Source organism: Helianthus annuus, chromosome 11 (assembly GCF_002127325.2).
Source record: "Helianthus annuus cultivar XRQ/B chromosome 11, HanXRQr2.0-SUNRISE, whole genome shotgun sequence".
Classification (NCBI taxonomy): domain Eukaryota; kingdom Viridiplantae; phylum Streptophyta; class Magnoliopsida; order Asterales; family Asteraceae; genus Helianthus; species Helianthus annuus.
Window position 1 is genome coordinate 188,292,234 of NC_035443.2, and position 25,943 is coordinate 188,318,176.

Genomic DNA, 25,943 nt, shown 5'->3' on the forward strand with positions numbered 1-25,943 from the left:
TTTTACCATACAAAATTACATTTATGCAGCTCGTGTCATACACAGGGTTTTTAAAAATATAACTTTTTTTATTATGTAGTATATAAAATTAGATTTATTCAATCCATATAATACATAGAGTTTATAAAGATATAACTTTTTATTGTTCGATATATAAAATTACATGCGCTCAACCTGTATAATACATAAATCCTTAAAAACGTAATATTTTTCATTATTTAATATATAAAATTAAATTTACTCAACCCGTACAATACACGGGGTTTCTAAAAGTTCAACATTTTTTATTATTTAATATATAAAATTATATTTATTCAACCCATATAATAAACAAGATTTTTAATTATATATTGTTTTATTATTTGATAAATAAAATTATATTTATTCAACCCGTATAATAAACAAGATTTTTAAAGATATATATATTTTTATATTATTTGTTATATAAAAATACATTTATTCAACCCGTGTAATACCCGGGGTTCTAACCTAGTGTCATATATATAAAAGATAACTCGAAACGTTTATTGAAGAATGATGTATTGCAAATAAAATAAACGAATACGAAAAATATGTGTTATAATTATTTGTGTTTTATTTGGTGTCAATTGTTGATTAGTTAGGTATTATTTGGCGTTAAGCGTTGATTATGTGGGTGTTATTTTGCGTTGTTTGCCGATTATTTAGGCGTTAATTTGTTAGAAACTTTGTCGATTATTTAGGCGTTGATTTCGTCAAGGCCTAAGAGACACATTTTTTCGAGCTCGGACAAGCCAGCTGAATTCTTTAAAAGGCACATTTTTTTGAGCTCGGACATGGCACATGAATTCTCAGGGCCGACCCTGAGCGAAAGCATGCTCACTATCTATAGTTCCGGGCAAAAACCCACAGCACAAAGGCTCACTCTGTAACGCCTACTTGAGATAGGATTCGAACTTAAACTTAAGACCTGTAGCCTTCAACCCCAAATCTTCACATCCCCTCCAATCTCAGTTATGCATATCTGAATACTATCTGATTATAAAAAATAGGTGTGAACCATATATAGCGTGTTTGATTATTTTATAACGTGCTGTAATTTTTTCCTGGAAAATATTTGCATCGGAGTTGTAACTTTATTTTCATAGGATGTGTTGCATTTGCAGCTGAAACATGTGATGTGCACGTTACCATTTTATAATTTCAAGGCTAGTATAAGACAAGGATCACGTGACTTGTTCAACCTTTTACATTAATCCAAGTCCTGACTTGCTTCTTCTTTATATTCCCCGAGGTGACCACCAATTTGAATATTTGATCATTTGGCGGTAAATTGTTTGTACCAATAATTAATCTTACCAGCTTCTTTAGACCTTTGGGTATGGGGATCGGCAGAGGGCCGTCCCCTCCATTTAGCCACGTCCCACACCGCCCTCTTGGGGCCGTCCTTGGCACTTCCGTCGGATATGTGACGCCGAAGACGGGGCAAGCTAGTGGGCCCCCCATGGCAGCTTCTCTCTCATCCTCATATATATATATATATTAATATATTATTAATGGTAGGGTAGTCTTGGCTAGTCCCCACACCCTTGGGTAGTCCCTAAAGAGACTATCCTCCTCCCGTGATTACGTGGCGCCTACATGACGGGTAGTCCTTTGGAGACTATCCTCCCCCATACACAATAGTCTTATAATTAACCTTTTACGCCTTTCAAAAAAAAAAAATAATAACCTTTTACATCCGGCTGCCACTTGATCACTTGCTTGCCGCTGCACTTACAGAACCGGCTGTTGCTAGTTGCTACTATATATTATCTACTTCTCTTTCACCACCGCTCGCTCGCTGCTACTCTTCAGATCTGCTGCTCCTTTTCATATCCGTTTCTACTCATCACCAGGTTCGACCCTTTTTTACAAAATGTTTCTGTTGCTAAATCAACTAGACCAGAACCAGGGATTACTAACCCGGTTACTATATATGCTTTTCAAATCTAAAAGTAAAGGGCATCATTTTTAGCAGATTTTTTTTTTTTTTCTAAAACAAATTGCTTCAAAACTTTTCATATATAGTGTGGTTGCTCATATGTATCACTTACATTCTCTCGTTCATTTGTAAGTTGTAACCCACTCATTTTCACTCTTTTTTTTACTTTATAAACAGAATCATGACAACAACAATCGCCAAGTTTGCTCACTTACAGATCCCACTTGAAGACGTTGTAAAGGCCACTGATAACTTTCATCATGATAACATCATCGGACGCGGTGGATTGGGACATGTATACAAAGGACAACTCCAGCGGTCCGGGGAGTTGATCACGATTTCTGCGCTGAGGTTAGATCGTAAGCACGGTGGAGGAGTCATCGAGTTCTGGACCGAAGTTTCAATGCTTTCTGATCTCAGGCATCCAAATATAGTCTCTATGGTTGGATTTTGTGATGAGAATCATGAGAAAATCATCGTAACCATGTATGAGGCCAAAAATGGAAGTCTCAAAGAGCATCTAAGCAACCCGAACCTCACATGGACGCAAAGATTGAAAATATGTGTAGGCGTGGCTCGTGCGTTGAGTTACCTCCATTATTACCAGCGCCGTGGTTATGGTGTTATACATCTCAACGTCAACAGCTCGACAATTTTATTAGACGAGAACTGGGAACCTAAGTTATCTGGTTTTAAAGTTTCCATCAAACAATCACTTAACCGAATGGACCAGGTCTTCCTTTCTGAACCTATTGGCACAATAGGGTATTTGGACCCGGAAATTGAAAAGACCAAAGGGGTGACCTGCAAGTCGGATGTCTACGCATTCGGTGTTGTTTTATTCGAGATATTGTGTGGGAGGAGAGCATATATTAGGAACGATGCTAATAGGTTACTAGCTCCATTGGTCATGCAACATTATGAAAACGAAACGTTGCCAGATATAATCCATCCCGATCTAAAGAATCAAATTTCCGGATACCAAATATCCGTAAGATCACTCAGAACATACTCAGAAACGGCATATTCTTGCTTAAAGGAAGGGCGATCACATCGCCCACATATGCTCAGTATTGCTAATGAACTTGAGAAAGCATTGGAGAAAGCATTGAAGTTTCAACCCCCACCACCTGGAAAATTTGTAAGAACTTTTTTTTTTTTTTTTCTCTAGCCTTTAATTTTATTTCCCGTCAATTTAATTTGGGTTACATTTAAGAATACCGCTTTAAGAAAAAAAACTAAAATTACCATATAATATTTGTAAAAGCTTAACAAACTAACATATATAACTTTACTTTAAAATTCGTTGTTAGTTACAGATATAAGAAAATGTATATAAAAATTATTTTAAAATTACTTTATAACGGTTGTTTATTAAATAGAAATTGTCTTTATATTGTATTTTTAATTGCCCATGGATTTTTTTTTTTAAATTTTACTTTAAAATTACTAGTAATACTCGCGCTTCACAGCCGGGCCTTAAGTAGGCTGTCTATAGGTTTTGATGTTTCACATGTGGAAATTGTTAGAATTGAACACACGAAAGCAATAAACGACACGGAGATTTAAAGTGGTTTGGTCAACTAACCTACGTCTACTGTTCTGCAACTAGGGTTTCTTTATTACTCAGGTGCTCAAGGAATTACCTATACAATGATATCAATATATAGAGATTAATCTAGGGTTAGGAAACGTGATCCCCAAGTTAAGCCCAAGCCCACATAGAGATAACTAGGGCCGGCTAAACTAAAACCCTAATTTTACTACCAATTAAAGACGTGTGAGCCGACCCAAGGCTAGGGTCGGCCGCGCTCCCTTGATCGGGCCTCCACACCAATTCTCCCAACAATCGCCAAAATCACCCTCGCAACAAGCACCATCTCAAATGCCCCCATCACACCAACACAATCACACCATTACCATCCGTACAATTTTTGGATGCTTATGTCCAAATGACATTAAATTAAAGTCATTACAGACCATCTCAGAATTTGAAGAGAAGTTTGGTGTTTGGTGTCAACTACAAAGTCGGTGCATATTTTAGCGACTCACAAAAGCATAGCACCAAATACATGGGTGTTATTTATGGTATGAATCTCATGTGTGTCATCAAAGAGCGCACTCGCGAATGGCGCCCACCATGACGCTTGATGGAAACGTCTCCGAATGCTACCGTACGAGTCGAGTGGCATCTGCCATGGTTTCCACCAAGTCATATTCGGATTTTCGCCTTGTGATCAAGGCGAGTTCGAGTGGGGTGGATTGATACATGGCTAACCTTGGAGCAACATGCACACGTCTACATCATGGCATGTGACGTTTGTTATTACCTTTAGTTATGTATTTGTTATTTCCTAATTCCCTTCATTCACGTATATGGTTGTTTTGAGTCTTAAGTTTCCTAATTGTAGTGCTTGGTCAAATATGGGTAGTTACCCATGTGTACGTGTTTTAGCAGGTTTCGAGATTTAAGGGTTTTCTAGTTACATGTAATCCTTTTAAATGGAGTTGGAATTTATGAATGAAAAATGATTATTTCAGTCTCTTAAATCTCACATTCTATCAAGATTCTATCTATCTTCTTTGGATTAATTGGTTAACGACTCGGATCATAACAATTGGTATTAGAGCCCCCGTGATCCCCCTTCGGACCTATGGCTGCTCAAAAACTATCCAAACCCGAGTTCTGTCAATGGAGGGAATCCTTTGTGAGACTCGAGTCCTGCTTTGAAACCGTGTTCGCAGAGCTTCGATCGACCCAAACCGTGTTTGAAGCCTACCACACCCCTACATCTCCATCACCAGTTACCGCTCCCATCCCACCACCGGTTTCCACCACAACACCACCACCAAAACAAGCATCATCCGCCTCAACAACTACTCCCGTACCGGTTCCTAAATCTGTACCTGTTTCTATACGGTCACCAACTTCAAAACAAGAACCGTCACCCACCCGTTTTTCACCGGCGCCAACCCCAAAAGAAACGCCATCATATGAAGTGTCCACACCAGTTTTGGTTCCTACAGGAACTCAACCTAATCGGCTAAACACCTTCGTTGAGCAACCGGCAGAGGCTATTCACTATTGTAAAACTAGCGAAGGAGATGAAAATGGGAAGTGCTAAGACCATTTCCCATCTTCCTGATTCAAGGCTAGTCAAAGAGGTTGTATGGGCCGTAAATGGGAACACTGGATCAATGAAACCCATGGTCACTTCAAATGCAAAAGTCAATATTGTACACTCAACTAATGGTAATTTTAATAGCCGTAAGCTAAATTATAATACAAATAAAATATCACCAAATCATTCCTTGTTGACATCATCATGGCTATCAAAGAGTGGTGCCCACTGTGGCGTCTTGCTAATACTTCTCCAAACAGAAACGGAGGAACCAAGTGGTGGCCACCGTGATGACCCGCTAATGATCCGACTTCATCCTTGAGGACAAGGACTATTTTGAGCGGGAAGGAATGTTATGTGCCATTTCCTTATGCTAATGGGTCATCGCCACTAGGGGTGTTCAAAACCGGATATCCGAAATTTTCGGATACCAGATTTCAATATCCGAATCCGTATCCGAAATATCGGATATCCGAATATCCAATTTTTTTTTATAATTTTTATTATTTTATTATTTTTTGATATTCGGAGCCGCATACGCCTCTTGGCTGATGGTAGAGGTTCCATTCGAAGGATCTCCCTTTTTATTGTATCATACTGTTGATCAATCGCATTTAGGAACTGAATAACTTCTGTTCGGTTGGAAGTTTGTTGTATGTGGCAATGTCAACTGGTGAGGTCATGGGGTTCGGATGTCTTGGATCTATCTCTCCCTAAATTCCTTGCATTATAATCCAAATTTCTTCGAGTGGAATCCCGTTTTACTTAATTCCATTCGCCTTAACATGTAAGTCGAATGTTTAGAGTTTATCTTTACCACTACTGTATGTGGTCACCAGTACATCCCACAGAGATTTAGCGGTGGGAAACTCAGTCAAGTTACTTGCAATATTGGGCTAGATGTTTTGTATTAACCACGAAAATACTACAAGGTCGGCTTGTTCCCATTGCTTGAACCCGACATCAATCGGTTTGGGTGGTGCTGGAGTTCCTCACATATGGCCAAGTAGTTGTTTCAATTTTTCACCGAGTGGCAGCCACTCAAATCATCCAAGCCCATAGCGCGTAATTCTGATTGTTAAGCTTGAGACTAATCTTCAAACTGTCTGAAAGATTATGTTTGGAATTTCGGTTTTGGGACTAGATCCCATTGAGGAGATTAGCTAACTGGATTGAAAGGTCATTGTTTTGATTGCTGGATTCGTTGTTACCAGCCATTGAGGAGATGGTGAACTTGATTCTGATCCTTTTTATTTTTTTTATTCTAACAGTGACCGGTAGTCGGTATTTTAGGAAGAACAACGGTGACTTTCTAGAAACAGTCTGAATTCCCTAACAACCAATCGTAATTGTTAAGCACTAAGCAATATCCTTGGTGCAAGAAAACGTAAAAGAAAAGGGAATGTGAAGGAAGCTGTAGTGGTGTAAGGAAAAAATTAAGGAATACGGTGGCAGCCTAGGGTAGGCTTGTAAACGAGCTGAACGAACGTGAATGAGGCTTGCTCGTATTGGTTTATTATCGTCGACCAAACCAACGAAAAATACGGAAAATGAGACGAAGAGAATTTTCTTGTTTGTGTTCATTAATTAAATAAATGAGCGTGTTCATGGTCGTGGTCGTTTGTGAAAAGTATAAACGAACGATTCACGAATGTAAGGAATAATCATAACTAGGTTTATCACCCTAGTCGCGTTGCGGCGAACTTCTTTTGTTATTTAGTCTGTGTTTACATGTGTTTTGAAATCACTACGAGTGCGTTGCACGCGGAACCACTAGCAAGAATAAAAAGAAAACGTAAAAAACAGTAAAAAAATAATTGAAAGAAAATCAACCAAAAAAGTTGTATGTTAATGATGTTGTTTGTATGAAAGCCATGGTCAGAGATGAGCAAATCATATTCGGTACCGGTACCGAATTTCCCAAACCGAAGGTTCCTAAGTACAAATTCGGTACCGACTTTTAGCGTTCCTAGTACCAGTTCGCTACCGATTTTTACCTTCATATGCCGGTACCGTAACCGGTATTTTCGCTATCGGTTGCCACCGAGCTCATCCCTACCCCTGAAACTAAGAAAAGAAATCATTAAAAGTTGAAAAAAATCAACAAGAAAAAGTTGTACGATACCGTTGTTTGTATGGCACCCGTGATCAGTGATGAGCAAATGGTACCGTGTAGCAGTACCGAGTTTCCCAAGCTAAAAGATTTTCAAACTCAATCCGATACCGACTTTTGGCGTTTTCTGTATCAGGCTAGGCTGGTGTCGATTTTTACCTTTATGCACCGATAAGAAACCGAACCGTACTTGTATTTTCAATACCAGTATTGGTTGACACCAAGCTTATTCAACCGAGAAAGTAAAGAAAATAATAATAATTAGTATTATATTACTATATTATTATAATATAATATAACTAATAACTGTTATTATATTAATATCTAACTTATAATAAAAGACTCCAAATAATGTCACATGGCATTTTTCTCTTTCAACCTCATAAAATTTATTTATATTCGTTTAATAAGTTCTTTTAATATTAATATTAATATTAATTAATAATCAATATATAGATAACACTTATTTTTATCCTTTTCTTTATCTAAAATTAATAAATAACTTCAATTTTGCAATTTAGAGCCTTTGTTTTTTTTTTTACTTTTAACCTAATGTTTTTCATCTTTTGCAATTTAATCCCAACTCTCTTTTGTTTTCAATTTTGGTCCACCATACTTTTTATTTTTCCCAAATTTTTCGTTTCTTTCTAAATTTTGTGAGTTAACGCACTGCAACGTGCATGTGGGTTTCAACATTTTTTCGTATATTTTTTCCCGTTTGACTGACCTGTCACGTCACATCTATTTTTCTGCGTTTGACAAGTTCGTCCAACACGCGGGTCCTAGATGGACCTAGTTATTTTTTCTATGTTTTACGTTTCGGTTTAATTTCTCAGTAACAGTAACGAACGTGCGTGATTCAAAGATTTTACGTCTGTTTTTCGCTCTGGCGTTATTTTTCCCCGTTTTTATTTATTTGTTTTTATGAGCTTTTTTGGGTGTTGGTGGTCGTTGACAATGGTATAGTATTGCTGCTACTTAACACAGTTTTATGACAACCGCTGCAACGCCGGGTGTTAATACTAGTATTATTATAACATAATAAAACTACTATTCATTTGATTTGTAATATTAATTTTAAAATATATAATAGTAATAATAATTAAACATAGATGAACGAATATAACCGAGTGGACCCCAAATAAAAATAAACGTGAGCATCAATACGTTTGGCTAAAAAGTTATTAAAACTAGACTAAATTGTAAGAGGTGATATTTTAAATTCATAAAACTAAACTAAATTGAAACAGACCTAATTAATTTAAATGAATATATATAAACGAGAACGAACTTAAACGAACCTAATCGACAAACATAAGTGAACGTAAACAAACGAACATACACGAGCATGAGTGAGCAGGCATAAACGAATGGTCACAACATAAATGAACGAATTGGACGTGTGTTCATGCTTCTTTGTTTAACTAAACGAACAAAAAAAAAACATTTGTTTATGTATGTTCAATAAATGAACACAAACGAACTTCCCGTCAAACAATTCACAAAAAGTTCACTAGATGTTGGGTTCGTTTAGAAGCCCTAGCCTAGGGGAAATGTAACAAAAAGTTATTTACAAAGATACCGAAATGAAACAACCCCAAAGAGTGAGTGTTTATGTATAGAGAATGGGCAGTCAAGAACATAGGTAGTGTTTAGTATGTAGGAATGAATGGTTGAATGGAATTGACCATTGTCTGGGATTGAAAACAAAAATTGGTGTTTAGTTGGTCAATGGAATGGAATCATCAATTTTCCAAACATCTCAAATTGGTGTCTAGTGGCCACCCCACCACCACCACATGTCGCCACACAGCACAAAACTGCCACCACCCGCCGCAGCTGCCACTGCCACACACACGACCACCCACGCCACCACTCACCACCACCCACCCCACCCCCACTACCACCAACCCTCACCCCACCCCCGCTACCACCACCCCTCACCCGTCGCCGCCGCCCACAACCACCATGGCTGCTCACCACTGATTGTATTTCTTGTCTTTTCTTGCCTACCAAACAACATAGAATAATGATTCCATTCAATTTTCACATGATAACCAACAGCAATGATAATGATCCATTCTATTACCTAGTTCATTCCATTATCTCATACCAAACAGACCCTTTAAAAAGTTTTTATAAGAATGCATTTACTTTTATTTAGTATATTTTCGTTTTATTATTAAAAAAGTGATTAAAAGTAGAAAACAAACTTAACCGAAAATAAAACCTTGGAGCAAAATATATCTACGGAAAAAACAAGCCTGATATGGCGTTAGTTTGAAATGTAAAGGGAAAATATATTTTCGTTTTATTGTTCTCGTGTTTCTAACAAGTATATAATTTCATAATTTGTAATTCTCATTTCCCCTTTATCACATGTTTGTAGGGAAATAATTTGGAACACTTGAAGATTCGGCTCAATGATATAAAGTTAGCCACCCATAATTTTTCAAACGCATACAAAACTAGTACTAGCAAGTGGCATACTTGGTACGAAGCAGAGCTCAACCATTTTAATAAAGAAAACCCTTCCTTTGTAGAAAGGAAGAGTAAAAGTAAACAATCCAATAGACAGACCCTTGTAGTTATAAAGCGCTTCCTTTCTAAAGATGAAGAGCTCGGAGAAGAACTATTTTTTACAGAACTTGAAGTGCTTACTAGTATTAAGCATCACAACATAGTCACTCTAATAGGATTTTGTGTTGAAGGTTTCGAGATGGTACTTGTCACCGAGAAATTTTTTAATCGTAACCTTTCGGATTATTTGGGAAATGTCAATGACATGTATATATTAACTTGGGAAAAACGTTTGAAAATCTGCATTGATATTGCACAGGCACTGATTTATCTCCACAATGAGATGGAAGACAAAAAAATGATAATACACGGTAATATAAAGAGCCACAAATTTGGGATAGATGAGAATTGGGTGGCAAAGATTGAAGACTTTGAGTTCGCCGTATTCCTACCTCCAAATCAAAAAGACGAAGCTATGTGTGAAAGGGCAAGATTTAAGTCAAAGTACTATTTAGATCCAGAATATGTGAAGACCGGTAAGCTAAACAGAGAGTCGGATGTGTATAGCTTTGGAGTAGTTTTGCTTGAAATTCTATGTGGAAAGTATGCTGATGACCAAATTTTCCTTAAGAAGAGTGAGGAAGGGCTTGTTCATGTTGCAAGAGGAAACTTTTGCAATGGAACAATAAAGGAGACGATAGATCCTATACTAAAGGAAGAAACCCGTAAAATGAGTTATATTTCAAATAGAGGAGCCAACAAGGATTCTTTGCACACATTTCTAGAAGTTGCAAACCAATGTGTGGCAAAGACTAAAGATCAACGCCCAACTATGACAGTTGTTCTCAATGAACTTGAGAAAGCATTCATCTTTCAAGTAAGCTTGCCTTCTTTATGTGTGTATATAACCATAGGGTTCATATTAGCTTAATGCACAAGGAATACATATTACACATATAAAATGCTACAAAATTTTTGCTAATTTCTTATATTGAAAAGATCTTGAAAATATCCAAGTGAAGACACAATTGAAAGAAGAACCCTTCCACTTAAACACAAAATCTTTCAAAGATCAAAAGCCATGACCTATAGTAATGCTATTGCATGTGCATACTTTGTTAAAATAAAGGAAAATGTACTTGATAGGAAACCTAGTTTCCATCGCTTTCATTTGTAGAATAGGCCCGTGAGGCTGGCCCGTTGGTTAAAGCTTATGGGATTCGGATGGGGGACATCCTTTGATGAATCCTGGGCCCTTGTCGATTGGCCGCTCCCTTAACGTAAAATTAGTGTGTTTTTGTTATTTGCTCGCCCATTCATTTCGATTCAAAATGTGTTCATATTCCATAACACTATATGCATTTTTAGTACAAAAAAACTAATCTTCATTTTACACCCATATCCTTGACAAATTCTTGTCACCAATCGTTTTCGTGTATAAAGGTTACAACGGAACGTCCAATTTCTTTGACAAAATGTATATGCATATTTCTTTTTAACCGGAGTAAGTATATGGTATTGATTATATCTTCTGTTAATATCTTTTCTTACATTCATTACTTTGTTACCAAATTTGACCTGTAATTTATTGTTAAACTTATTTGATCGTTTTTAAGGGGGGTCGGTATGATTGCGGTAACTCCCTCGGGGAGTATGTTTCAGCGTAGGTGGTTTGCCGCCTCCCCCAATATTGGTGAGTGGGGTTTTCGGTGTATAGTCACCGCTGCGGGGAAGAGGAGAGAAGGAGGAGAGAGGGGGTTTAATGGTGAGTCCCAACCCCTTTCAACCAATCACAATTTTTTTTTAAATTCATTAACACTCTCTAGGTGTTTGAATCATTGCCAGTGATTGAGTGCAAAATGGTGAGTGAAACGGGGACTTGACATGACATAATATTATTCACTGGACAATGACTCAAACGCCCTAAAGTGTTTGAATCGTACCCTCCACCCTAAGGTATCTGTCACACCCCCAAAATCCACAAGCGAAATATCACCGCAGGAGGCGTGACTGACCAGGATCTAACCACCAATCACATTGAACTCATAGTTATATTTAAATAAAGCTTTTCATTTATTAACATTAAGTGTTACAACGTTACAAAAATTCACAGTATACTGCGGAAGCAAATTTCATTCGTCTAAGTGTTTATAAACCACATGTAAAAGCCATTAGTCTTGTGTTATGTTTCCATGTATCTCGACCCATGACCGCTCCAGCTTCCCAGACAGCAAGTTCCAACCAGATGCACCTAAAGGCCTGCAAGGCATGTAACAATGAATCAACAACAAAGTTGAGCGAGTACACAGTTGAGTGTTCGTTTTAAAGTTGTCCAAAATCCATGAGTTCGTTTGAAATTTGAATAGCATAAATTAACCCGTTTCCTTGTTTTCCAAACCATATCCAAAACCAGTGGGGGCTTCCCCATGTGAACCACTAGACCCGGTTACCATATCGACCATTGACTAAAGTAAGCTGGTGCCCTGACGTCAATGTCTATCATCATTGACTAGTGCCCAGATCCATTAGTTCACGCCCGTCCTCTGCCGCACGATGTGAGGCTTGTCAAACCTAAATAGCGCTATCTAACTAATGACTCGCTCGCCATTGGCCCGGCGATTAAGTCGATATAAAATGAGGGACTTCATGATAGAGAGTTTTGGTCTAGTATCCGTGTTGTCACCCTTCAATAAAGAGAGTGTGTACGTAATCCCCAAACCAGGAGATTACGCAAGTTCCAATTATATCTATCACATGTTGTCACCCTTCAATAAAGAGGGTGTGTACGTGTTCCAAACCCGGAGATCACGCAGTTTCAGTTTAAATCCTTTACCCATTCCCAACCCCTGGGAATCCCATGCCTTGTGGAAAGTGTGAAGTCACCTCGGTTTGCTCGGTATGCCTATCTACTTGTGCACAAACAATTCAGTAAAAGCCTATAGTATGCACGTATACACAATCAGATTATGTTCGTAATGACTCACATGCAATCTAACATCACAAAGTGTGCTTGGCAGTTAACATCATATAACACGTAAACAGTTATTTCAAGTTCATACAATTCATGCTTCACATAATTGATTTCTCAGTCTATTCTAACATGGTTATCCAATAACAGACTTAACTGAGTTACTGTGATTGTTTCCCAACTTGCCGAACATCCCTGTTCGTCGCGAACTCCTTTCGGCGAAAACCCCAGGCGACGAAATCCCTTGAGCGACGAAATCTCAAAGGGTTTTCGTCGTGATTGAATTTTCGTCGGGACAGGGTTTTCGCCGGCACCAGATTTCGTCGGGTAAGCATGATCATCAACAACAATTACACATTCCAAAAACCCTAATGATCATCTAACAGTTACGTCGACTTCATCCATCAATCATTCAATCAGACCAATTCATACAATCATATAAATTACTCAATCACTATACGATCAAGATCATCATTCAATCATCATTCAACGCCAGCAAGTCGTTGTGATTATCAGGTATTCGTCTAGAACCCTATTCTGCTAAACAATCAACTTCTCGTTCTACTAAGCCCATAAACATCAACATCCGCTATCATACCATTGTCATATCAAGATTGTTACATAACGAGATCATCACTACACATAAAACCATAATATTTCATGTATGACTAGACTGATGTTATCCACACACACTCTAGATGATTTCTAAATCTATACATCAATAGAATCTTCCTACAGTTATGCACGAAATCATGATTGACATCGACAATAGAAATCAACAGTTTATATATCGCCTAACCAAAAATACATAATCAGACAAAAGTTATCGCACTCACCGAAGAATCGAACCGTAACGAAAGTCCTTGAATCGGTGAGAGAAGAAAGAGCTTTATGTGAGTGTAGGATTGTGCAATGGGTGCCGTCAGTAGGGAGAAGAAATACTAGGGTTTGCCAAATGAAACCCCAAGCAGTTGTACGTAAATATGAAGCGAAACAAGATCGGGCCTCACTTGGGCCAAAAGCCCATTAAGGCGAAAATGCCTGGTCTTCGTTGGGTGGGTGTGACGAACACTCCAAGTTCGTCGGGTGGGTGTTCTCGTCGGGTAGGTGTTTTGGCAAAGGTTCCAGTTTTCATCACAAGGGAGTGTAAGTGATAAGTCTCATCTAAAATAATTGATTCACAACTTTTAATAATTAACACAAAACATAAGTCAACATAAACAACTTATAAACTAATCTTAGTGCACAGTTCAATGCAATGAACCACAAAACACAATATGAAACAAGTAACGTATAGAGGAGAAACCTTGAAAACTCGAGTTGTCATAGTATCACCTTTAAACACCAAATTTCGTCAACGTTTTATCATTTATTATATTTTTAATTATATCATGGTTTTATACTTTTGTAAATTTTCTTAGAAAAATGCTTTTTTTCTAACGACAAATTTGGATCACTGACGGACCACTGTGTATCATCGTGCCACCAATGGAACCACCCGATCATATCCAGCTCCACTATGCATAGTATCTATACACCAATTCATGATCAAACCCAATAAATATGGGAAAAAGCCCCCTTATGGGAATCGAACCCAGGACGTATTGGTCCAAAGTGTTATCTCACTCCCAAGATGCCACTAGGCTATAAAGTCGTGCCAATTTGTTGTTTTATCCCAAATTTATAGAACTAGGTTTATCACCCTAGCCGCGTTGCGGCGAACTTATTTTGTTATTTAGTCTGTGTTTACATGTGTTTTAAAATCACTATGAGCGCGTTGCACACGGAACCACTAACAAGAATAAAAAGAAAATGTAAAAAACTGTAAAAAAAATAATGATGTTGTTCGTATGAAACCCGTGGTCAGAGATAAGCAAATAATATTGGGTACCGAGACTGAATTTCCCAAATAGAAGGATCCTAAGTACCAATTCGGTACCGACTTTTGGCATTTCTAGTGTGACAACCCTCACTAAACCAGGTATCCGTACGACTTAATTAACTATTAATTATTGCTTAATTACTGTGCTTGACTGAGATTACTGATGAACTGCTACTTGACTGTTGATACTTGTACATATCTGCATCATACTTTGATTTCCGTCACTACATTATTTACTTACTGAACTTTAGTGACAAACATGATGCACAAAAGCACAGTAGCACTTGAACGGATAACCTATTTGACATGCTGATATAGCCAGCATCAGGCAGACACTGCCTCTAAAGGCCTGAATGAGCCGGAATTGTTTTACTACACCCATAGTGTGTGTAGGGATACAAGGGTTGTATAATTGCGTCTCTAGGAATAAGATACAGAGATTGGATGTGCCTAAAACGTACTCTAAGCACAAAACACAGCACTTTTATCAACACACTAGCTTCTAGCTAATTAATAAAGTGCCAAAACATGGGGAAATATTCCTGACACTTTGCAGAATAAATTGTGTCGCTAAAAATATTAATTACGACGCTTAAAGGATTACTTAAGCACTTTAACGGATTACCATCCGACCGAACAACCGGACTATACCCGGAACATAAAAATATTGCCAGAAATATTATTGGTATTTTTCTGGGCCAGTTAGGGTCCCTGATTACCCTAACACCCACCTTATAACGCAATAAACAACTAACGAGGTTAGACCCTAAAGTAACCAACTTAACTTAACTGAACCGTAACTGAACGATTGAAAACGAACCGGGTGGCCCCACCACCCTAACTATTCGGCCAACTAGAGAGTACATGAGAGTACAATTTTTATTATATTTAATTAGATTACGCGAAGAACGAGGCACTTTTCTCTATAAATACCCTCCACTCTCTCTCTCACACATAACACACACACACAAGAAAATCTCTCTCTCTCCCTTGCTCCTCCCTCACGGCCGAACATAGCACCCCCATCCATCCATTTTTCGGTTCAAGTCTTGCCATTCCAAGCTTGTACAAGTGTCGGTGATCGCATACAACGAAGCTCGGAACAAACGGAAGTTGAAGGACCTCTACCGTTAGCTTTTATCCACGCAGTTTTCGACTAGAATCTTCCCTAGCCCCGAGCTAGAGGTATAATGTTTAAAACTCGTTTTTAGTCATGTCTAAAGTGGTTAAAAAGATTTTTGTCGGTTGAATGTCGGTAACCCGCTTAATGAATCTAAAAAGTCTACTAAAATGCGTATATCGTTGGATAAAAGCTCATAACGCGTGTAAATGTCGTAGTATTTGAATATGTTGATTAATATGGCCCGATCTATGATGTGGTGGCTCTTATCATCGTTTAACCCGACTTTGTTAAGATCCCGAATCTTGACATACACTAGTTGCCAGCAGTTCAAGGGTTAAAAGGTGAAACTCCACCATACGGGAAACATGAACTTGTATAAAAGTGTTCTAACATGAAAAATAGTATTTAAAACGAGCCGATCTACGTATGTACAAGTGGTATATTCGTAGGACCGGGTATTGAGAAAATCATGTTTTATAAAGGTTGGTTAACATGTTAACAAATATGATTTTCAAAGTCTACAAGTGTAGAAACACTTATAAAATGAAAGATCCGGCAAAATAACCATTTTTACAAAAATTGTCGGGAAGTTGTAAGAAGTGATTTGTTTCTAAAAACGGGGTTTTTGCAAGACTAAGTTATATTATGAACAGATCCGCTAAATATGAAGAGATCTACAAAACGACTCTTGGAAAAATTACAAGTTCATGTGGTAATGCGACCTTGCAAAATAATCTACAATTTGAAGTGTTGAAACTTGTTTAATATGTTGGAAAATGATTCGGTTGATTTGATAAATTATTGGAATGATTTTGTAAAAGAAAATGATACGCTTGAAAGCGTGGCCACCTCCAGTTACAGGGGAAACTCTGGCGAAATTTTCTAAAAATCTAACACTTAGAATTATTTGCAAGTGTTAGACTACTTTGTCATGTTTTCAAATATATTTCGCCACAACCTTATTATAAATAATCGGAGGTGGGATTTTCGCAAAGCTAAACGTGATAAATATTTATTCGATAAATATATTATTCACCACACTGTTTATGATTATTTTGTGAAAATATATAAATATTATTTTTAGAGTAAAAATAATATTTACAAACGTTGATGAACCCAAAATAATACAAACGCTTACACGACGAACATATAAGTTACAACGGTAATTATCATTACCACTTAATCGTTAAAACGTAACTTACGCCTTATTCAGAAGTATTCATAAGCGCGTGTGTTGTCAATACATTATTTTGGGAAAGTATTATATGGAAAAGGAAATATATTGTTTTTGAGAAAAATAAATATATTTTGGAATTAGGAATAAAATATATTAAGTGGGACTTAATAAAATGATATAATTACACATGTATTAATTCCCCCATCCTTGGGAAGGAGAATACGTTATCAAGTAGACACACGGAGCGGTTGTCTAACCGTTTCCCAAAAATGTAAACTAAGAAGCTAAAGCACGGCCATCCGTCTAATAGAATTAGCACATGTAGGTCGTTGCGCAGCTTTCGGACATTTGGATTACCTGATATTGTGACGCACTCACTGTGAGTTCATGTCCCCCTTTTCTCTTAACTGTTTTCAGTTTTCTAAACTGCGGGGGTGAAATACATGTTACTATGATTACGAATATTTCTTACATGGTATGGTCAGCTACGGAAGGAACTGTTAGGTTATGTGATTTGGGTAGGCGAAATCTTAAGAACATTAGTCCTCGTAGTACGATCAAGGGATAGAAGTGATAGGCCTATTTGAGCATAACAAACCCCACCCATGCGCCCTAAGGTTGGACCATGCGGTGACCTCGTCTTAACACCACCCATGCGCCCGCAGGTTGGACCATGTGGTGACCTTATCGTAACACCACCCATGCGCCCGCAGGTTGGACCATGTGGTGACCTTGTCGTAATACCACCCATGCGCCCGCAGGTTGGACCATGTGGTGACTTTGTCCTATCCCCACCCATGCGCCCGCAGGTTGGACCATGTGGTACACATTAACTGATAGGCTTCCTCATTTGCTTTCATACCAGAGTTTACAAAAATATTCACACTTACAATGATTGTAAAGGTTTATTCGCGCGCACATATTAAACGCATGAACTCGCTCAACATTATTGTTGATTTTTCAACTTACATGTATTTCAGGGAATTAAAGGATCTGGCACGGTATGGCACGTTTTCCCGCTGCACTAGTTTCCGAGGTCATCCGGGGTTTAGGGAATGTGACTCTTTCCTGGACAAGTCACAGTCCTTAAACTGTGTTTATGTTTGTTTGGTTGTTGAACAAGATTATGGTTGTTAGGGTGTATTCCCGTTAAAACAATGGTATTGTATTTGGTTTTCAAAACTTAATGGATGATCCTGCATGTTTTTAATTCATATAGCTTTGTTATGATTAAGCTACGGTATTAAGAAGTCACACCAAATTAACCACGCTTCCGCAAAGCCAGGGTGTGACAGCTTGGTATCAGAGCCCTGATCATAGCGAACTAGGATTCTTTCTCGAGTCTAGACTATGATCACTAGGGCTCTCACGAAAACATTTTTACTGCATACCACTTAAGTCCAGATCCAAAACCTTTTTATAAACACATGTTGAGCACATTTTATTTATTTATTATTAGGCTCAGTCTTGGAGGCTGAGGCTCGGTCTTGGAGGCCGAGGCTCGATCTTAGAGATCGAGGTAGATGGCTAGTGAGACTAGGAAGAGTAGGCTCAGTCATGAAGGCTGAGGCTCGGTCATGGAGGCCGAGGCTCGATCTAGGAGGTCGAGGTGGATGATAGAACAGTCTTAGAGACTGGGAGGAATTTGGCTAGTGGGACTAGGAATATCAGTCTGGGAGGCTGGGAGGCTAGTGGGACTAGGAGAATTATTTGATTGCTTATTGCTGGCTAACATGTTTATATGTGGATGTGATTGATTGTTATACGTATATGTGTTTATGTTACAAATGTCATGCTTTCATCATATACAAGAAAGATGGACGCTACGAATCCCATGGCCATAGCATCAGACGACATAGTACATCGAAGCACGAGGTGCACATTTTCGATACTACCGGCACAGACAATGACGACTTTCAGCCCTTTTGCGCTGCCTGAAGTCGTAGCAGAGCCTACTGATGGCCATCTTGTTGGGAATTTGCCACTCGCGGTGATCCCTACTCCTGTGCCCCTTGCCGCTTATTCTGTTGTTGATATGCCCCCCGACGTGGCCTCTGATGACGATAACGAGCTACTAGTGGAGGACCCATTCGAGGGCGAGGCCCTATTGCTGCTGGTATCAACCTACTGCTTGCGGACGCTCCTGCAGGGGAGACTTATGCCCATTTCCCTGTCCCGGACCCATTTGAGTTCCTGACATCCGCATTTTCGCATATACAGGGAGTGCAGCACCATTCACACGACGCCGACCCTGATACGGCATCATCAGCTGCACCGTTTCCCGCACACAGCTTTGAGTTTGATCACAGTATTGAGGGTGATCCTGTTCTTCTATCTGGTTCTGATCCAGACCATGACCTTGAGTTCATACGCTTAGGCCAGCCCTTGGAGGATCCTGTAACCCCCTGTGATGGTTGATCCAGCTGATTTTGAGATGGGGTTTGTTGATCCGGAGCCAGCCGTGGCCCCTGAGCCAGGCATCGCTCCTAACACCGCATTAGAGCATGACCCTGTTCATGCCAATGCACCTGCTGTTGCTCCTTGATTGATCATCTGCTTGGACGAGAGAAAATTTGGGGTAACTGTGCAAGACAATTTATTATTACGGGGGCCCACGTAATAACGACTTGTAGTGCACAGAAATCCTGGTGGACTCTGCGGGTCAAGCTAATGAAAACTAATGTGGCAGGAAATAACTCGAACACGAATGACCAAGGCGATGAAGCCTTGAGTTCATCCTATTTCAAGCAACAAGCCATTGGCAAGCCTATGTGAAGGCTCAGTAATTTATTTCCCCACCCATACATTGAGTATATTTATGTGTAAAATTGGGTGAGTACATGATGGCTTACGGTGCTATGTATCTTATAAGACAATTGGAAAGTTGTCTAACCCACTTCATACCACTTCGGCAAAAGAGGATGCCACCCAGGCGTGACACAAACACCAGTACGTTGCAAAGGATGGAAGCCGAGCTGCAAAAACGCATCTCCCAGGCAATTGCATGACATAAAGCCCTCCGCTTTTAGCACAGCAATGGCACTAGTGGAAGTAACCTTCCAATTATCTGCACCTATGAGCAACTCCTGAACTGCAGGCCTTGAACTGCGACGGAACAGGAGGCGCCATTGCTTTTGTTCGTTGGTCTGAAAAGATTGACTCCATTCTAAGAATGACTGACGGTTCGCCCCAACGGAGTGTCACCCTTACCTCGGAGTCATTTCTGGATGGCACACTCTCAAGGTAGGACCCTCAGGTTCAGGCCCTTAGCACAGATGCTGCTTATGCACTGAGTTGGGACGAGCTCAAGGGAATGATTGAGAAGAAATGTTGTTCTAGGACTGGAACCCAGAAGCTTAAGGTGAAGTTCTGGAATGTGAATGGACGAACCAGAGATTTCTAAACATGTCCAGCGATCGCACGACTTGCCTAGGGTCGTCACCTACTAAGTCATTGATGTTGTATGATACAGTTGGATACCTGTAAACCTTACATTCTGGTCTCAAGTTGTGGCAATGCAATCAAAGTGATCTATTGTTTATGTTCTATAACATGAGATGTTATTGATTTATTGATAACATGAGATGTTATGTGTTGATATTGCTGTATACCTACGCACATTTTACTTACTATGACCTGACCCGTACAATCATCATAGGAAGATGCCTCCAAGACAGGATGTACGCATACCCACCAATAAGGCGGAACTCCAGGGAATCATTGCTGCAGTCATCGCACAATACGAGGCCCATCACTCCGAGCGCAACGGAGGTACCTCAGGAAATAACCCACCCAACGGCTGCACCTACAAGCAGTTCTTAGGCTGCCAGCCTCTACATTTCGACGGCACTGGGGGTGCCGTAGCCTTCGTCCGCTGGATTGAGAAGACGGACACTGTTTTGCGTGCAAGCAAATGCGCCCCAAGAGACCAGGTCACGTACATTACCGGGCTGTTCCGAGATGAGGCTCTGTCATGGTGGAAGCTTCAGGTTCAGACAATGGGCGAGGCTGCTGCGTATGCTCTATCGTGGGACGAGCTGAAAGAGCTAATGCATAAAAAGTACTGTTCAAGAACAGAAAGCCAGAAGGTAGAAACTGAGTTCTGGAATTTGAAGATGGATGGTCCAAAAATAGCTGAGTATGTGGAGAAGTTCCAACTTCTATCGCGTATCGTTCCCTACATGGTAGATCCAGAGTTTAAAAGGATTGAGCGTTTCATTTGGGGATTGGCACCCCAAATCATGAGCATGGTAACGGCATCAAAGCCTGCAACAATCTCTGAGGCCATCAATCTAAGTGTAGCCCTGACAGAAGAAGCAATCAGGATGAACAAATTTTCAGCCTCTGAGGAGAGAAAGGAGACTCATGTAGAGTCATCTGGGGACAACAAGAGGAATTTGGCGAATTTCAAACAGGGTACCCAGTCGAGTAGCGACGACAAGGCCAGAAAGAGAAAAGAGTACACGGGTATCCTACCAAAGTGCGACAACTGTCGACGTCCCCATAACGGGCGATGTAGATATGGAAAGTGTAGTAACTGTGGTAAGGTGGGACATGTCAAGGAAACATGTCGGCAAGGAACTGAACATGGAAATAGAGGTCAAGATGGTAACGGAAATCGCGGAGGAAATAACAACGACGACAACTATCAGGGCAGGGATGGTAACGATCAAGGCTGTGGCCAAGCATGTTTTAATTGCGGTGATGTGGGGCATTTCAGGAAGTATTGCCCTAAGAACACTCAGGCACGTGGATGAAAGCTCAACAGCGGGGATAGAATCCAAGCGTGGATATCGGTACGTCTCATAATAGTCAAAGTTACGCTCTATTCGACAGTATTGTCAAATTTTAGCTTCAGAAAATATAGTTGTTTTAGTAGTAATTAACCTAGATACCCAGTTCTCGATAGAACAAGTCTATCGGAAGCTTCGACGTGATAATTGGGATGGACTGGTTGTCGAACAACCCGGCGGAAAGTGTCACCCGCACCCCGACGACGAACGGAGAAATGATTGTGATTCATGGAGCAGGATACGCTCCTACGGATTATCAGGCAGAGAAGACAGGAAAATTTTCGCGCAAAGGATGTGTTGCATTCTTGGCTCATGTCGTGGAAAGAGAAGCCGAAGAACCAAAACCCGAAGACATCCCTGTGGTTGGAGAATACCCCGAAGTCTTCCTCGAAGATTTGCCGGAATCGTCCCCTCCACAATAAATTCCAAGCACTGCACCCATAGTCAATGCATCGTAGCAACTTACGTTTTCGGAGATGCAAGGAATGGCAGAGAAGTTTTAGCAATGGGTAGAGAAGTAAGATAACAGACCAAAAATTTCCTTTTTGGGTAACCCCATTACCACTTGTCAAAAAGAGGGATGATGGTTTTCAGATAAACATCATCTACCGGGAGCTGAACAAGTCAGCGATCAAGAATAGATACCCTCTGCCAAGAATTGATGATCTGTTTGATCAACTGCAAGGTTCAAGCTTTTACTCAACGATCGACTTGCGATCTAGATGCCATCAGTTAAGGATACAAGAGGAAAGTATCCCGAAGACAGCCTTCAGAACTCGTTATGGACACTACGAGTTCCTTGTTACGCCGTTTGGTTTGACAACGCACCTGCAGTGTTTATGGACTTGATAAACAGAGTTGCAAGCCGTACTCGGACAAGTTCATGATTGTGTTATCAACGACATCTTGATTTACTCAAAGACAAAGGCTGAGCACGAGCAACATCTTAGAGCTATTTTAGAGTTGCTGAAAAAGGAGCAGTTATATGCCAAGTTCTCTAAGTGTGAATTTTGGCTACGTGAGGTGCAATTTCTTGGGCACGTGGTGAATAGAGATGGAATTCACAAGATCGAAGCGATCAAGAATTGGGAAACGCCAAAAACGCCAACCAAGATTCGGCAATTCTTGGGTTTGGCTGGCTATTATCGAAGGTTCATTGAGGATTTTTTTAACACTCCTCACGCAAAAAGATAAAAAGTTTGATTGGGGAATCAAACAGGATGAAGCATTTCAAGTGTTGAAGGATAAGCTTTGTAACGCGCCAATCTTAGCTCTACCGGAAGGTACCGACAATTTCGTGGTATACTGCGACGCATCGCGTCAAGGATTGGGTTGTGTGTCGATGCAACGCCAAAAGGTTATTGCCTTCGCATCACGCCAACTGAAGGTGCATGAAAAGAACTATACCACGCATGATTTGGAGCTAGGCGCAGTGGTTTTTGCTTTGGAGATTTGGAGACACTACCTTTACGGTACAAGTGCATGATCTTTACAGATCACAAGAGCCTCCAGCATATATTCAACCAAAAGGAGTTGAATATGAGGCAATGACGATGGGTCGAGTTGTTGAACGACTACGACTGCGAGATCAAGTATCATCCAGGGAAGGCGAATGTAGTCGCCGATGCCCTAAGTCGTAAAGAGAGGATCAAGCCCATAAGGGTTAGGGCTTTGGAGATGGTTATTCGAACCGACTTGCCTCTGTGCATTCGTGCCGCGCAGAAGGAAGCTCTCAAAGAAAGAAACCTTGAAGAAGAGTATCTCCGTGGGATGGAGAAGTTATTAGAACCAAACAGGGAAGGAATGATGTGTTTTAAGGATTTGGGTTCCTCTGTTTGGTGGTTTAAGGAAGGTTATTTTCGATGAAGCTCACAAGTCACGGTACTCTATCCACCCTGGAGCGGATAAGATGTACCAGGATCTTAAAGATTATTACTGGTGGCCTAGGATGAAGGGCGATGTTGCTATATTCGTGAGCAAATGTTTAACTTGCGCCAAGGTTAAGGCGGAATACCAGAAGCCTTCGGGACTTCTGCAGCAACCGAAAATTCCCCAGTGGGAGTGGGAAGAAATCTCCATGGATTTCATTACGAAGTTGCCAAGAACGCCAAAAGGCCATGACACTATCTGGGTGATAGTGGATCACTTAACGCAGTCAGCACACTCCTTGCCTATCCGTGAGAAGGATCATACAAGCAAATTGGCTGAAATCTACATGAGAGAGATTGTTACGCGCCATGGAGTACCTCTCTCGATTATTTCTGATAGAGATGGAAGGTTCGTATCGAGGATATGGCAATCCTTCCAGGAAGCTTTTGGCTCAAAGTTGAATCTGAGCACTGCCTTTCACCTGCAGACCGACGATCAGAGTGAGCGGACGATTCAGACGTTGGAAGACATGCTGAGAGCATGCGTGATGGATTTAGGCGGTAGCTGGGATAAGCATTTACCCCTGGTTGAATTTTCATACAACAACAGCTACCACACCAGTATTGGTGCCGCGCCATTTGAAGCTTTATATGGGCGCAAGTGCAGGTCGCCGCTCTGTTGGTCTGACGCTGGTGATAGACAATTGGTAGGTCCCGATGTAGTTCAGGAAACTACAGATAAAATCGCGCAAATCCGAGATCGCATTAGTGCGGCTCGTGACCGTCAGAAGACCTACGCAGATCTGAAAAGGAAACCTCAAGAGTTTGAGGTTGGGGATATGGTTTTGTTAAAGGTATCACCCTGGAAGGGTGTGACACGCTTTGGGAAGCGTGGGAAGTTGAATCCACACTACATTGGTCCTTTCAAAGTTTTGGAAAGAATTGGGACCGTAGCGTACAAGTTGGATCTACCTGCCGAGCTGAATAATGTTCACGATACATTTCATGTATCCAATCTGAAGAAGAGTCCAACTCAAGTTAACGTTGCCATTCCTACCGACGGAAATCATATTGATGACACGCTCCACTTCGTTGAGGAACCTGTTGAGGTCACGGATTGTAAAGAGAATAAGACCTGCCGGAGCAGCGTCAAACTCGTCAAGGTTCGTTGGAATGCCAGACATGGTCCTGAATTCACCTGGGGGCGTGAGGACCGAATGAAAGAGAAATACCCCCACTTATTTCGTAAGAACCCTGCTTCTACAAGCAGAACTTAAATTTCGGGACGAAATTTCTTTAACGGGGGGAGAATGTGACAACCCTCACTAAACCAGGTATCCGTACGACTTAATTAACTATTAATTATTGCTTAATTACTGTGCTTGACTGAGATTACTGATGAACTGCTACTTGACTGTTGATACTTGTACATATCTGCATCATACTTTGATTTCCGTCACTACATTATTTACTTACTGAACTTTAGTGACAAACATGATGCACAAAAGCACAGTAGCACTTGAACGGATAACCTATTTGACATGCTGATATAGCCAGCATCAGGCAGACACTGCCTCTAAAGGCCTGAATGAGCCGGAATTGTTTTACTACACCCATAGTGTGTGTAGGGATACAAGGGTTGTATAATTGCGTCTCTAGGAATAAGATACAGAGATTGGATGTGCCTAAAACGTACTCTAAGCACAAAACACAGCACTTTTATCAACACACTAGCTTCTAGCTAATTAATAAAGTGCCAAAACATGGGGAAATATTCCTGACACTTTGCAGAATAAATTGTGTCGCTAAAAATATTAATTACGACGCTTAAAGGATTACTTAAGCACTTTAACGGATTACCATCCGACCGAACAACCGGACTATACCCGGAACATAAAAATATTGCCAGAAATATTATTGGTATTTTTCTGGGCCAGTTAGGGTCCCTGATTACCCTAACACCCACCTTATAACGCAATAAACAACTAACGAGGTTAGACCCTAAAGTAACCAACTTAACTTAACTGAACCGTAACTGAACGATTGAAAACGAACCGGGTGGCCCCACCACCCTAACTATTCGGCCAACTAGAGAGTACATGAGAGTACAATTTTTATTATATTTAATTAGATTACGCGAAGAACGAGGCACTTTTCTCTATAAATACCCTCCACTCTCTCTCTCACACATAACACACACACACAAGAAAATCTCTCTCTCTCCCTTGCTCCTCCCTCACGGCCGAACATAGCACCCCCATCCATCCATTTTTCGGTTCAAGTCTTGCCATTCCAAGCTTGTACAAGTGTCGGTGATCGCATACAACGAAGCTCGGAACAAACGGAAGTTGAAGGACCTCTACCGTTAGCTTTTATCCACGCAGTTTTCGACTAGAATCTTCCCTAGCCCCGAG

General features: G+C 40.2%; 1 protein-coding gene across 1 annotated transcript; it reads left to right on the top strand.

Moving 5' to 3' along the window:
• Positions 1-488: 488 nt before the first annotated feature.
• LOC110889020 (receptor-like kinase LIP1) lies at positions 489-10,690 on the top strand. Its single transcript, XM_022136511.2, has 3 exons — positions 489-1,877; positions 2,141-3,104; positions 9,588-10,690. Exons 2-3 carry the CDS (start codon positions 2,145-2,147, stop codon positions 10,647-10,649), a joined length of 2,022 nt encoding a protein of 673 aa, XP_021992203.2. The 5' UTR covers positions 489-1,877; positions 2,141-2,144; the 3' UTR covers positions 10,650-10,690.
• Positions 10,691-25,943: the final 15,253 nt, after the last annotated feature.